The sequence below is a fragment of the Misgurnus anguillicaudatus genome, chromosome 3 (genome assembly GCF_027580225.2).
Source record: "Misgurnus anguillicaudatus chromosome 3, ASM2758022v2, whole genome shotgun sequence".
Taxonomy (NCBI): Eukaryota; Metazoa; Chordata; class Actinopteri; order Cypriniformes; family Cobitidae; genus Misgurnus; species Misgurnus anguillicaudatus.
The window spans coordinates 43,357,467-43,373,464 of NC_073339.2; the positions used below are offsets into that span (position 1 = coordinate 43,357,467).

The 15,998-nt window shown below is 33.9% G+C and overlaps 1 protein-coding gene across 2 annotated transcripts in view; it reads right to left on the reverse strand.

Moving 5' to 3' along the window:
* The window catches only part of erbb4a (erb-b2 receptor tyrosine kinase 4a), a 200,096-nt gene that overhangs the window by 36,836 nt on the left and 147,262 nt on the right, over window positions 1–15,998 (reverse strand). For both annotated transcript variants that reach the window (XM_055206120.2, XM_055206121.2), the window contains exons 4-12: window positions 9,537–9,671; window positions 9,126–9,191; window positions 7,588–7,706; window positions 6,718–6,859; window positions 6,495–6,608; window positions 4,391–4,517; window positions 3,946–4,019; window positions 3,233–3,323; window positions 1,765–1,964 (exon numbers count right to left, since the gene is read on the reverse strand). In XM_055206120.2, the coding sequence (XP_055062095.2) occupies window positions 1,765–1,964; window positions 3,233–3,323; window positions 3,946–4,019; window positions 4,391–4,517; window positions 6,495–6,608; window positions 6,718–6,859; window positions 7,588–7,706; window positions 9,126–9,191; window positions 9,537–9,671 (1,068 nt within the window). The remainder of the gene's footprint in view (window positions 1–1,764; window positions 1,965–3,232; window positions 3,324–3,945; window positions 4,020–4,390; window positions 4,518–6,494; window positions 6,609–6,717; window positions 6,860–7,587; window positions 7,707–9,125; window positions 9,192–9,536; window positions 9,672–15,998) is intronic.

Genomic DNA, 15,998 nt, shown 5'->3' on the forward strand with positions numbered 1-15,998 from the left:
TGGCACACTGAAAAAAAAATGATTCATTGAATTTAATCTTATTTTTTTCAAGGTAAGTGGTTGCAATCAATTTATTTAAACTACATTTAAACAAAAAAGATTAGTAACGTAAAATGAAATATAAAACTTTTGTTTAAATGTAGCTTAAACAAATTGACTGCAACCACTTACCTTAAAAAAATGATTAAATTCAATGAATAATTTTTTTTTCAGTGCATGAGGTTGAAAGAATTTACATAAATTTCTATTTTGAAAAAATGGATCTTGAGATTACCTGTTGGGTTGAAAAAGTTTTGAAACCCTTGATATACAACACACAAGATACTTGAAAAAAAACGTATCTTAATTGTACACTGAAAAAAATGATTTATTGAATTTAATAAATTTTTTTAAGGTAAGTGGTTGCAATCAATTTATTTAACCTACATTTAAACAAAAAAGATTAGTTACGTAAAATAAAATATAAAACTTTTGTTTAAATGTAGCTTAAATAAATTGATTGCAACCACTTACCTTAAAAAAATTGATTAAATTCAATGAATCATTTTTTTTCAGTGTACTTAAATGATGTATATTGCCAGAAAGTGTAAGGTACTCTTTGTTAAAAAAAAACAACAACAAATATTTTATGGAATTTCAAAATTTAGTTTTACTTGAGAAAACATCATATTCATATGAAACTTACTTATTTCTTTATAATAAATAGATGTTTTGCAACAAAGAGATTTTTGTTACTCTTGCAATAGACGATTCATTGTTACATCTATGATTTCGATCTTAAAGAATTACCATGTATAGATCCCTTTCCTCAAGCACTCAAGTTTATTTTAAATGTAGATGCATGGCAAGCGAAACACAAACCCTTTGTAAAGCAGAAGAAAGTGGCACGTCCCACGTTTTCCATTTGTTTTAGATGTAAATGGACCCTAACACCTGGGGGCATAACAACACCGGCCCTCAAAGCCAAAAAAAAACAGACTGGTCTAAAGGGAATTCCCTTAGTGCTCCTGATTAGCCAATCCAGGCCTGGGGTAACCTATTCCTTTAAATTTATTAGTAATAATCATAATCTTCACAATAAACAATTATTTAACTGTATGTTAACAGTTACTAACCAATGTAGATACTTGAATTCAAATGTGAGTCATATTTGCATTATTATTTGTGCCCCTGGACTGAAAAAACAGAAATAGAGATTTATACATCATACAAAAGTTGAACAAATAACCTTTCTATTGATGTATGGTTAGGGTAGGAAAATATTTGCAGGCCAAGATACAACTTTTTAAAAATCTGAAATCTGAGGGTGCAAAAAGTGAAAAAAAAAATCGCCTTAAAAGTTGTCCAGTTTGACATCCTAATGATTTTGGAATTAAAATATATAGTGTAATGTTGGCTATTGCTATTAATATACCCAAGTGACTTATGATTGGTTTTGTGGCCCAGGTTCACATAAATGAAATATTGCTATTTGCAAGTCTTTAACAGATTTAACAGATTCTTTATCTCAAGCACACAATTCAATAAGATATCACAAGATGCAATTACATTGATTGTATTTCTAGTAGCAACAAAATAACAGAATACAATCTTTAATTTTCTGTTTAGTCTATTTAGAGACTGCCCGGTCTGCTCAATCTCATTCATCCTTATAAGACGCCAGGATTTTCATACTCATTTCAAACATGATATTTTATTCAGAGCAAATCACAGTGAGTGAACAGATGGAGCCTCAGACGTGAGTTTTGATTGAAAGATACTCACTGCACTCTCTGGGGTCTCTGTTGTTTTTAATCAGGACTTTTTGGGTGTTGGTGCGGAAAAGCCCGGTCCAGTTCACAGTGTTGTAGAAGCACAACTGACTGTTGTTGGTGATGTAAACGTTACCAGCGCTGATTTCTTTTAAAGACTGAAACTGCAGTGAAGAGATCCAGCGCTGTTTCAGGATCAGTAGAGAAATACCACTGAGAAGACACACAGAGTCACATAGAGATGTTGTCATTTTGTAAGTAACTGAGATGAAATTCTGGTTTTGTTTCTGTCACAATTTTAACATGATATGATGAAACAGTTAAAGTATGTAGTTAAAAAATGATAACAGTAATACAGACACTATTTTAAACCTCTTATCCACAGGGAGGGAATATCATTTTACTTGGATCTAATAGGAAACGAGGGAATTCTCATAAGTGAACATTCATGAATTGTTTAATTTGTAAAAGATTCAACTGGAAATTGGACTAGGAAAGTAAGTTTGGGAGGATAACATCTATTTCCCATCCATCTGAAATTACAAAGCATTAATTGTTTGTTAATGCATTCGTTTTTAGACACTATTCTATTATTGTAAATAAGAAAACATGGTTTATTGAAGGCATACAATGTACATTAAAAACGAAAATACTGAGAACAATCGGGTTCAACTATAAGACACTGAGTTCACATCACATTTAAATAATAATTGTAATGATAATGAATTTATGTATAGCTTAAATGTACTGTAATGTAAGTCATTTTAAATCAGGGTTATTTTAGTTAACAACAACTAAAACTATTTAAAACATGTCGTTAAAAAAGTTGAGACACTAAAAATATTAATTAAAACAAAAAAAATTGATTTAACTTAAATTAGCAATATTAGCTTGGAAAAATTATAAATAGCTACTAAAATAACAAAAACTAATAGCTAAGACACTTAAAATTTTAACTAAAATAAACTTGAAAATTTAAAATATTTAAGTAAAAGCTTATTCAATGTATTAGCAAACCAAAACTACAAAAAACACTTAAATTAGTATAAAAAATAATAATATGCTAATAAAATGACAAAAGCTCATAGCAAAGTTACAAAAAATGTAAATAAAATTAACATGAAAACTAAAAATACTAAAGCTTTTTTCAAATTAAAACTTAAATTATGAATATTATTATGAAAAAAGAGAAGCTAATAAAATGACAAAAGTTCACTAAAATTAACATAAAAATAAAAAATATTGTTAAACTTATTAGAAAACTGACTTTCAACCTTAATTAGCAATATTACTTTGAAAAAAAGCTAATAAAATGACAAAACCTCATAGCAAAGTTACATAAAATGAGACTGAAAATAACATAAAAGCTAAAATATACAAATCTATTCTAATTTTTAGTACTGTAAAACTAAAATAACTGCCTTAAATATAAGTGTCTGCTGAATGCATAAATGTTACATTTAAATGACTGTGAGTTTAACCTATAAAGAGACCGTCCTCCAATTGTGGCAAGGTTTGAGAAAACCCCAAGATCTGTCATGTTTTCCGGCCAAGACTGGATGTTCAGGAAACCTAATAAAACAAATCAAACATTCAGACAAAACCTCTCAGAGTACAGAGCAACTGAACAATAACAGCAGACACGGTGTCAGGATATTACAACAAGTCCAGTGAGTACTGTAATATGTCACAGTCAATCTGACAGTACCAAATAAACCCATTACACCCAAATGAAAGTATGTTATGGGAAACGCTTGTGCTAATTAAAAGAGCCAATTTCATTATCACCGAGCATGATTTCTTTAGATGCACATTGTTTAATTATCAATTCGGTTTTCTCTGATAGGTCCATAGGTCGTCTGCAATGCTCAAAAAGAGCATTCATCACGGTTTTTATTGTGTGAGATTTTAATATGAAAATGTTACTTTGCCACTACACTCTATTAGCTTTTTGGCACAATCTTAAGACCACATTTTAAGTGACAAAAGGCTTTTAACACAGTCATTGTTCATTCTGCTGAGGCTCTATAAATAAATAAATAAATATTGCATACTGTATAAAAGTCCTTGACAAAGAACATTCCCTGACTAAAAGGGTAAGAGTTATTATGTAAAGAAATAAAGAAAGTTAATGGTTTTACACAACGCTAGCTGAGTTTAATGGTTTGGCGTATAATGAATAGATATTGCTTACCTGTGATTTCTCTAACAGTACGGAATACATTCAGTCGATCGGGATCTAGAGCTCCGATACCGTGAAACATATCACTATTATAAAACAAACCCAGAAATCAGACATCAAGGGATTGTGGGTCAGATAGACAGGCAGTGAGACACAACACACTACGCAAAAGTCACATTGCAAAACTGAAACACATTTATTATTTCCACATATAAATGTGGTCCAGATTAGAGTTGAAAATGTCAGATTCAATGGGATTTTTCATGTTCGCACTGTCATCCTCAATAAAAGCAAATCTGTATCACAAGTGTGGGATAAAAATATGGGCCACACTTAACAGTCACTGTACCACAGACTTTCACATAGCAAGATGACCTCAAAACATTTTAAGGAAATTAAGTTTAAGTTTATTTAAGTTTATAATGATATTATATCAAGCAGAAAGAGGTGGACTCACCCTTTGATGCCTGTGATGAGGAAGATGAGGTTTCCATTGATCTTGGTGCAATTGACAAACTTCTCAATGTTGCTGGAATCTACAGTCTGAGCCATTTGAAGACTCCCAGTACCTATACCATCACACACTGAACACAAACACAGTACAAGTTACAAAATACCATTGCGCACTGAACACAAACAATCCAGATAGCAAGCAACCAATGAAACAATGTTAACAATGTATCCCATTAAATAAATATCATGTTTCCACCCTCCAATAATATTGAAAAAAAATTTAAATGTCAATAAACCGACATTATGGTGATTAGTGTTTGCTTTAGTTAAGCCCTTGACTTTCACGAAGTTAAATCTTTCTTTTCAGTGTTTGTATGTTTTTAAGTAGAAACACATGTGCACTGGAAATAAAGGTGTCAAGATCTGATCAAATTAAGCTGCTTTACAAGATGATGATGATGATCCATTTTATGACTGTTATAATTGTTCTGGTTTATAAAATGCACTGTGACAAGGTATATAAAAAATATTGACACATTCAGTCATCACTCATATTACAAATCTCAACAAAGGTGACAATCATCAAACTAATTCAGATAAAACACTTAACTGCAATGCATGCTGAGAGTCATGGATTAGTTTAGTACTATGTTGATACCCAGCATATCTACAACAATTGGCATACTTGATCACATTAGATCTTATTTTTTTTAATAGCAGATAAATAAAAACACTGCTTCAACACCCAAAGAAAACTTAACATTAAAACACAAGAGTCAAGGGCCCAACTAAAGCAAACACTGATCACTATAATGGTTGTTTGTTGAAATTTCTAATTATTTTTCAATATTAATGGAGGGTGCAAACATGATATTGATTCAATGGGATTAACAATGACAAAACATTTATTTTTAACATTGTTTCAATGGTGGAATACATGTTATAAAACACCAACGTACGTTGAACACAAAAGCACACCTTATAAAACACCACCGCACAACGAACACAAGCAATATGCGTTATAAAACACCAACACACGCTGAACACAAAAATTCATGTTATAAAACACCACCATGCAATGAACACAAACTATACACGTTATAAAAACACCATTGTGCAATGAACACAAAAATACAAGTTATAAAACACCATTGTGCAATGAACTCAAACAATAGATGTTATAAAACACCATTGCAAGCCAAACACAAACAATACACATTCTAAAATACATCGCACACCGAACACAACCAATACATCTTATAAAACACCATTGCATGGCAAACACAAACCATATACGTTATAAAACACCATTGCACACCGAACACAAACAATACATGTTCTACTGTGGGATTGTGAAGCATCTTTATTTTTAAGTGTATAAACATACAGTACATGTTATACAATACCATTACACACTGAACATCTCAAATATACAGTACATCTTATAAATAACCTAAATGACTGTAAACAAACATAAAGTAAATGTTATAAAATAGCATTACACACTGCACATCGACCAAACACAAAGTACGTCAACCTTTGTTTGAGTTATTTTGTGACTGCCTTCAAATCCTAGAGGATTTCAATTATATTTCTAAAGGCTCTTTGACGTGTATTTCTTAATTGATAAATGAGCTGACACCTTGTTGTGGTTTAATTTTACTCAAAAGAGAAAGGATTTCCCTTCAAAGTTGGGCCAAATTATCATTAAATGTGAGTCATGAAGATTAAATGATATGACCCAGTTTGGTGTCTGGGACAATAATAATTTATGCCTATTTTGTGACAATCCCTCATTAATCTGTTCTCTATTAAAAAATAACAAACTTCCATAATTACATTTATGAATCCCACATCACACTATAACATATGTACATACATCAGACTTTGTTATATCTTAGAAAGTCTGGCTTTAATATCAGTATTTGGCTTTCTATTCCCTTTCATCCACATCAGCATCCACGACACAACGTACTGTATGCTGGCGATCAGCTATGATCCATGAACTTCATGTATCATGAGGGTACTTATAAAGATATTAACAAGACTCAATGACTTCAAATGGAAGTGCACATCGAACAACTTTAGTAACAAGTGACATTACTAACCTTTTGGGCAGATGTCTGTGCATGGGATGCACATCTTGATGTGATTCTCTTCGACTTCCATCTTGTTGCTTGGACAGGCTCGAACGCATGAACTGTGATCCACCACAAAGTTATCTGCAGAAATTAATAGAAAGTTAATGAAAGAGTTATACAACAGCAATCAAGATAACATCTCAATAAATAACCTGTTGAATTAGTATCAGAACCAAGCGTTGTCACTCACGTGGGCATTTTTTGACGCAGAAGGCTCCGTATGTGTATTTGGCTTTAGGATTATGCTCAAGCTGGAAGGTTGTTGGGTTGTAGACGAACGGTTGAGGACATTGTGTCACACAGGCTCCACTGTCATTGAAGTTTGTACAAGCCTGATGAATAGAGTACAATTGTGTAGATCAGTGCCTCCCAACTAGTTTTGTTTCAGGACCCAAATTTAGGCAATCCACAGTACCAAACTTGTAACTAGTACTTAAAAAAGCTATTAAATAGAAACTGATTTACTTCAAATTTCATTATTATATTTATTATTTTAATTGTTACAATTTATTTTATTGTAATAGAAAATGAACGCATGTCATGCAATCATTCAAATTTTAAAGATACATTGGGCCAAAATATAATGATTTAATGTCAACACGAAACATATATGGGAAATATTTTTTTTACTTAATTTTCTTTGTAACAATAAATAAGGCCTTTTATTTTATTAACTCGGCACAATTATATGCTAATTTGGACATTGTTGTTAACATCTATCATTACTTTTCCTGCTGCACTGTAAAAATACTTTGCTGCCTTAAATTTTTTTGTTAAATCAGATTTACAAGTCATGTCAACAGAGATGAGTTGTCACAACTTGTAAAATATAGTTGAGAAAAGTCAACTTAATTGTATAAGTTATAACAACTCACCTGTAGTTATAACAACTCATCTTTAGTCAAGATAAATAATAGAAAGTTGAAATGACTTGTAAATTATAAAAAATTTAAGGCAGCAAAGTATTTTTTACAGTGTGTCCACCTTCAGAACAGATTTGCTGACCATTTTTGAGTTTGTAGCAAAATATTAGAAAACCATGTATGAAGAATTGACATACGAAGCAGTCCGTGTCTTTGGGTCCGAAGCAGCCGCCTGCACATTCGCGATGACAACAGTTACTGACATACGGACCATAACATCGCCCATCACACTGTTCTGCGCATACCGTCTTTGTTACTGTATTTTTATAAATGCAAGAGACAAGAAAGAGAACACACATGTTTAGTGTGGGAAAGACATAGGGACCATAATCGATGCATATTCACACTTTAAAAATAAAAGATACTTGTATGTTCTTCGTAACTGACACAATCATGGCAATTTGTACGTATTTTACAAGGTGGCAACAAAGTTTCTGTACAATGTGCTTTTAGTGTTAGGTGTGAGACTCATTTTTGTTTTATGTCTAATATCAGTATTTTATATCCGCAAATGATTTCCTGACAGCAAAGTTAGTCAAGTACGGTAAAAAAAAAAAAATAGTCAAGTACGGTAATATATAAACGTTTTACTTAGTATGAAATGTCTTAGTTATGTCTATAGTTCAATTTCTACGCAAACGCGAAGGTTCACATACAGTGCGTGTGACACCAATTTTGTCATCAGAATAGTACACACCTGTACATAATGTATCAACCACCATAACAGAATTGCAACATGATCTCTTTTTCACCATAACAATATGCTTTAAACACACAAAGTTATAGCAGCCAGAAAAAAAACGATCAAGCTAAAAATCAAGAATCCAGCTAAAACGAACACTGATCACCATCATGGTGCCTTTAGATAAAACAAAGCCAACTTCTAAACCTAAGATAATAAATAACTCTACAAATTATTTAAGTAAGCTTAAGGTTTAGGTTTCAAACCAAGATGGTGATAGAGAGGATAAAGTCATAGATTGATTCAGTGTTACTTTTAACACTCTGTAGTGTGGAACTATATAAACAGTGTTATTTAACCAGATGTTTGTAACCACGTGTACTTTTTACATGTTGGTTGCTTGTAGAGGAGAATGTTGTATGTAGCCTACTGTGGAGATGCATTAGTACGAGTCTTTGTGTTCGACTCTGGGCTTAAGTCTATCATTTTAACACTCTGTTTTGTCTTTCTCTCTCTCTCTCTCTCTCTCTCTCTCTCTCTCTCTCTCTCTCTCTCTCTCTCTCTCTCTCTCTCTTTGTTTTTTTTTTTGCATTTTTCTATAAAAACACCCACACTATGAGCTATGTCGCCAGCAGGTCACAGAGAGGAGATACAGGAGATACCCTGATACCGACATCCCTCCCACCAGTTAATGAGCACACCTACCTGCCCGCAGGCTAAAACTGACTAAACCAAACTGCAGACTTTTGCCTTTCATTAGAAACACTGTCAAAACTGAACATTCATAACTACAATGAGAACAAACACCCGATGTCTCGGATTTCTCACGTGTTTCAGAACACATGTATATAAATGTCTCAATCTGCAACATTTTAATATGAACTCAAACATTTATCATCTAATTCTTCCAAGAGCTCTGTCTGAGCTATGTTATGCTGCATGTTAAGGAAAACTGTGACTGAGAGAGGATTTAGTTTAGGGATCGAGACTCACAGCTTTGGCACTGATCCTCCTGGTGACCCCAACATCGTCCATTACACGATCTGTGACATCTTCTGCCTGTGGAAGGTAACCCAGAAGAATCATTTATGAATTTCTATGCTTTTTACAATAACTATACAGTCATAATAATGACCAACTAAGATAATTAAAAAATGATTTCAAATTCAGACTTAAATCTCCTTATTATGGTTCTATTCTATGGTTTATAGAGCATAATGATGACTTTGTAGATACTTTGGTCCTTACTGGCCCCCTCAAAGACCTCAACCCCATTGAGCAAATTAAGGGTGAGTTGGAGGATAAACTGCACTTGTACATTTAAAAGAAAAGCCTTTGGCCAGAGAAATGTGCAGCTGTAATTGCTGCAAATGGCCACTACTGTACATCAAGGGATGTACTCACATGTGTTTCCACTGTTGTTGGCAGGAACCACCAGAAGTTCAGACCGTGGGTTCTTGATGATGTCATGCCAGTGGATGGTGTCAGCGTGGCACAAGAACTTGTTCTGATCCACATACACACCTCCATTCAAGATTTCTGGTAAAAAATAGAAATGTTATCAGTTTATAGATCATAATAATGGTTCTGTCATATTTCTAATTGTCTTTGGACTCTTATTTTGAAGTTTTGATTGACTGGCCTCCCATCATTGTTATACCCAGCAGATGTCTATCAGCGTTAAGCTGCTTTGGAACAATTAAACAATTATGAAAGACACTATATAAATAAATTTGTATTATTTTGAAATGTAGTCATTTCCCATTCCCCCTTATGTTCCTTGCTTTATTTTCTCATTTGTAAAATTGCTTTGAATAAAAGTGATAATAATAAAAATGTAAATGTAAACAGTTTCCCCAAAAAGTAGGGCTGCACGATAAATCGCATGCGATACCACGCGCATCACGTCAGTAATGCCGGTTCCTTGATTAGTATTAAATCGCCAACAGCTTATTTCAGATGGCACGACATTAACTGCACAGAGCCGTAGTTCCCTGACAAGCCGGGCATATCGCATACATATGGCAGGCGATACGTCCCCGATAATTAATGCGAAATTGCCCCGATTGTCAGTGAACTACGGCTCTGTGTAGTTAAAGCTGCTCCATCTGAAAACAGCTGATAGCGATTTAATACTAATCAAGGAACCGGCATTACTGACGAGATGCGCGTGACAAACACATGCGATTTATCGTGCAGCCCTACCAAAAAGTATTTAGTATTTAGACATACATTAATGAGAAATATCAAATAATAAGACAATTTTTCACAAGGGTCAATTTTTTGAAACTGAGATTTACAGATCATCTAAAAGTTGAATAAATAAGGAAAAAATCTGGAATATGAAATTGCCTTTAAGGGGGTCATAATGTAAAAATCTGACTTTTTCCACGTTTAAGTGCTATAATTGGGTCCTTAGGGCTTCAATCAAACCAGAAAATGTAATCGATAGGGAATGAGAAATTTGGTGTGCTGTCTAAGTGGAGTGCTCTGAGTTTTAGATACCTCTTCGTGCTGATTGCTGAACTACAACTTAGTTAAATAAACTTAATTCCAAATAAATGGCCATGATATTTTGTTAATGCATTGGCATTCTTGCATGTTAAATCTTTTAAGTCTTGTCCAAACACTCTTTGGGGGCACTGTGAATATCAGCAGAATAGCTTGTTGTGTGTGATAATAAACATGAAAGCATTTTATCATACAGAACTTAATACACTCGAGCTCAGTCTGACAGATCCATTACAACAGAACATGTTTATAATGATGCAGTATGGGCGTATAGATTATTTATTTAAAAAATGTATATTTCTGTTAAGCAAAAAGTTTCGCTCCTGCATCATTCAGATGTTTATAAAGTGTCACGTTTGCGAGCATGTGCGAGTTACATGAGCAGAGATATGAGGCCAGACAGTTCAATTTGCCCGTCTCATTCTCTGCATGTAATTATGATTAAGAATAGATTTAATTTAAGTGCATCCACGATTGGCATTTGTAAATGATGAGGTTTTATCACGATCAGCCTGTCTGTCTCTCTCCAGTGCCAAACTCCTGTATGTGAGAGTGAAAGCAAGTATCAGACACCTTGCATGGTTGGCTTTTTGTATTGTACCATGTTTCCCAAACACAATGAGTGAGTCTGGAAGAAAATATGGCTTGATACACATCCAAACACACACATACACGTACAGTAAGCTCCTGGGTGTATTCCCATAAACAATCAGCTCTTTCTAATGCATCTAAAATGTTTATGTTTTATCATTGAAACAATGTTAAAAAACATTGACATTTCAATGTTAATCCCATTGAATCAATATCACGTTTGCACCCTCCATTAATATTGAAAAAAAAAACATTGACATTTCAACAAACCACCATTATGGTAATTAGTGTTTGCTTTAGTTAGGCCCTTTCCTCCATGACTCCCAGTATGCATTGCAGTTGATCATTTTATCTGAATTAGTTTGCTGACTGTCACCATTGTGGAGATTTGTAGTATGAGTGATGATGTCTGAACGTGTCAGTATGTTTTTCTGTTTACCTTGTCACAGTGCATAAAATAATCAACATCATCATGTAAAGCAGCTTAATTTTATATCATCTTCACATCTTCATAAAAACCAACCATTTTTAGCTTAACTTTAAAACACATCTTTCTTTTTCAATGCACATCTGTTTCTACATAAACACTGAGAAAAGAAAGATTAATGGGTTCATCTGAAGCAAACACTGATCACCATGAAGGTGGTTTATTAAAATTTCACATTTTTCAATATTAACGGAGGGTGCAATCGTGATGTTGATTCAATGGGATTAACATTGACAAATCAACAATTTTAAACATTGTTTTAATGGTTGCTTGCTATCTGGGATTTGTTATTGTAGCTGTCTGCGCATCATGTGTTGTGGTACAGTAGCTATATTAAACATGTGATTTATAAAAAAAGAGTCCACCTTCAAGTATTTGATATTCTGGTGTATAGAAAATGTTTAATTCCCTTTATCAATCTATATTATAATCTGCCAAACAAAAATCTGAAAATCTTTAGGTTTTCTAAATCTCTAACCCTAGCTATAAGGTACAGCACATTAAATGTGATCTTTACACATTTTATTAGAATGCAGCCTTAAAGATTAAACATTTTCTGTTTAGTAACTTACAGATTCAGCTCAGAGACCTTTTCTAATTTAAATGTCTGTTACACAGAAATACTGCTTTGGTAAACATTCTTCCTTCTGCGGAGTAACATCATGGTGTGTATTGATAGTCTGATTCAGTTGAATTCTGGGAAATCTCGAACAAAAGCTTGACTAAAAGCACAAGACACAACAACATGGTTCTACTTTTCGACAATGAGGAGTGAATTAAAGGACGGCACTCACATCTGTAGTGTAAGTGGCCACAGCTATGAATGCTGCAACAAATGAGGGCATTGAGGGCATGCAATCTGAAATACTGCATTAATATCAGGTATAAACCTACATGAATAATAACACTGTGTTAGTATAATAAAGAGTTCAGATGCAAATCCCTCTAAGTGCGTCTGACATGTTTTTTTTTATATATAAACAAGCATCAGGATCTAATATTAAGGTTCAATAATTTGACTTTAATGACAATGAAAAATATATTAATCAGTGATTGTCATTTCAGTGGTATTTAACAAATTTGACTGTATTTTGCTGCAAAACCCTCTAAATGCATGCAAGTGTTTTTGGCAAAAAAATCCACTTCTAAAAAATCCACTTCTTTGGACTAGACATAGTAAACAGTTGCAAAATCACTAAAGATGCAACACTGCAAATGATGAAACTCAGTTGGACACAAGTATGAATGTGATTCATGGTTGTTTCACATTTGTTTTCCATGCACTTGGAGTTTGCTGAAAAGGGTTTAAGTGTATGTATATATATAAAAAATGAGTTACTGCCAAAAACAGTATTATATCAGGTCAGTATTTAAAAGAAAATTCATAATTTTACACAAAATACAATATCCGCCATGTTATTCTGTCATCTTTTCTCCCTTTTTTCCCAGAACGCAATAAATCCGCTCCACAAATTACAGCACAAAATCAATGAAAATCTAGCAGGATCAAAACATTTTACAGCTGATCGCTGTGATCGATGTTAAGTATAACCACAGCAATGACAGTGTTCTTAATATGACAAAGTAAGTGTTTTGATTAATGCCATTACTGTTTATTTTCAATCGGTGTATACCACTAGTCAACTAAATGAATATAAAATGGCAAAGATGAATGCACATTTATACATTGATTCAATAGACTTATAGCATTTTGGAAAAAAATTGTTTTTATAATAAATCTTTGAAAATCAAGTTTTGGAATTGAATTTTTTATGTTTTTATAACCTAAAGACGCTATGCGAAAGTTTGTAACAGAAAAATAATGGTTTTCATCTTGTCACTTTCTTGGTATAGAAAACACGTTTTTACCGAAATTTGTCAAAATGGATTTATTGCGTTTTGGAACCAAACTCATATATATTTATACACACACACACACACACACACACACACACACACACATATACATATATATAAACATATATTCATAACAAAAGCCGCACCCCCATTTTCCGACTAATGCGACAGAAAATATTCTTCTTTGGCTAAAAGATGGAAATTTGTCATTACACGAAACTGTGAAAGAAATTCCAATGTTTTCCATTAGTTTCTCTGACAGCAGTGAAGAGATTGTTTTGCATGACAAATGCGAGAGCGCAGACTGCGCGGGGGAAGACCTCCTCGCGGATAACTGTAATTGCGTTGAAGGCCTCTGATTAAATTTCAGCCATCTTAAATGTTATTACTTTACAGTGAATCGCTGTGACAAATATGATGCATTGTCCCTGTAACAGAAATAATATGCGAGGGAACAAAAAAATAAATAAATAAATAACAGCTGTTCAAACTTTGTAAAAGATTGCTTTGTTTTCGTCGTCTTTCAGAGTGCCAGCTCCGTATCTTCATGTTTTGAGCTTTTGCTGGCATTAAAACATGTGCATCTGCTCTGCAGAAGAAGACAGTCAAATAGAATGAGTTTGGACATAAATCTTATGTGGCCGGTTATCTAAGGAGTTTGTGGAGAAAATGTTTTTTGGCCAAATTCGATGAGTAGAGCAGCATATTAACCCTGACTTTTTTGTCATAAACGATACCTTTTGATGGACTGTACACAAGATACATTACATGGAAATGTTGTTTAAAAGGGGACATTTCACAATACTTTTTTTAAGATGTAAAATAACTCTTTGGTGTTCCCAGAGTACATATGTGAAGTTTTAGCTCAAAATACCCCAAAGATCATTTATATAGCATGTTTAAATTGCCACTTTATAAGAGTAAAAATAGGATTTTGGGTGTGTCCTTTAAAATGCAAATGAGATGATAAAAAGCAAACACTGATCGTGGTGGTTTGTTGAAAATTGAAACTCATTTGCGCTGTCAAGTATTTTTTTTCTCTCTTTCTCGCTGCACTAAATGGCAGTGCAGTGGTTGGATACTGCAGATTTAAGGGGCGGTATTATTGCAATTCACTTGTTACCTGCATCACAAAACAAAACAAAAAAAGTTACTGGGTTGATCTTTTCACCTTTTCTTGTTTGATAGAAGCACTGGGGACTTAATTATAGCACAACACTACAACACTTAAATTACTTGATCACATTAGACATGTGTTGTTGTTGTTTCTTTTCAATAGCAGATGCATTTTTAAAACTTATTATTACAATACAAAAGTCAAGGGTCAGACTTAAGAAAACACTGATCACCATAATGGTGGTTTGTTAAAACCAAACGTGATATAGGGTGCAAACATGATATTGATTCAATCAACTAGTTTTTACATTGTTTCAATGGTGGCTTGCTATCTGGGAATGCTATGTATTTTTGGAAGTGTACAGTACCATGGTAATACAATGTTTTAGACATACTGTATATCAGTTGCTGTCTTTTGCCACTCAGAGTGGTCTTTTATGGCATCTTACCAAGATGGCAGCCGAAACCCAGACCCCTTAATAGTCGTTCTACCTTTAGAGTCCTGTATTGAAAATGTCTGCTAAACGGCTATCGAGGGGTCTTTCAATCTCCTTTAATAAAATGGTTAAGTGCTTTGCGTAAGGGTCAGGGCTTATTCCTTACAAGACTCGAACCAACAAGCGAAACACGTTTACCTACTCCAAAAATGGCACGATTGACTGCCGAGTATTAGGAAGCTACTTTGCAATTCCTTATTATATTTTCAGAGACTATCAACAGAGCCCAAAACTGGTGCTCAAAAATATGGTCTCTGTGTATAATAAAAATGAGAGATGTTTGGAGTCAATCCATTTATATAAAGTAAATGCTAATGTAATTTCCCCTCTCCAGTCTCGCGCTTGCTTAGTACCATTTCCGCTAATATCCTCTTCAGAGTAGCATCACGTTTCACAGCCCTTCATCGCCGCTGCTCTCCATCATTCAGCCGCCCGTCTACATTCCCGACTCGTCTCATTATTCAGTCACAAGGGGAGGGGAGTTTGGTTTGTGGTGATAGCCCAGAAATCACACCCAGCAGAACAACAACAGCCGGGTCTCATGAGGATGGACTGGGACGGTCGGCGGAGTGGTGATATGGCTGCCATCACACAGAGTATATGCTAAAAGAGCCCTGTAAGAACCAGCTCACAGGTGCACCTCACATATTCTTTTCGGGTTTTGTAAAAGGTAATTGAATCACAGGAGCTGGTATGTTTGAAGTCGGTCTCATTCTTTCTTTCTTTATTCTTCACATCATTCCAGCATCTATTGGTATATTCATGGTGAGAACTGATTTATCCATACACACGTTGGGGAAGGGCAAT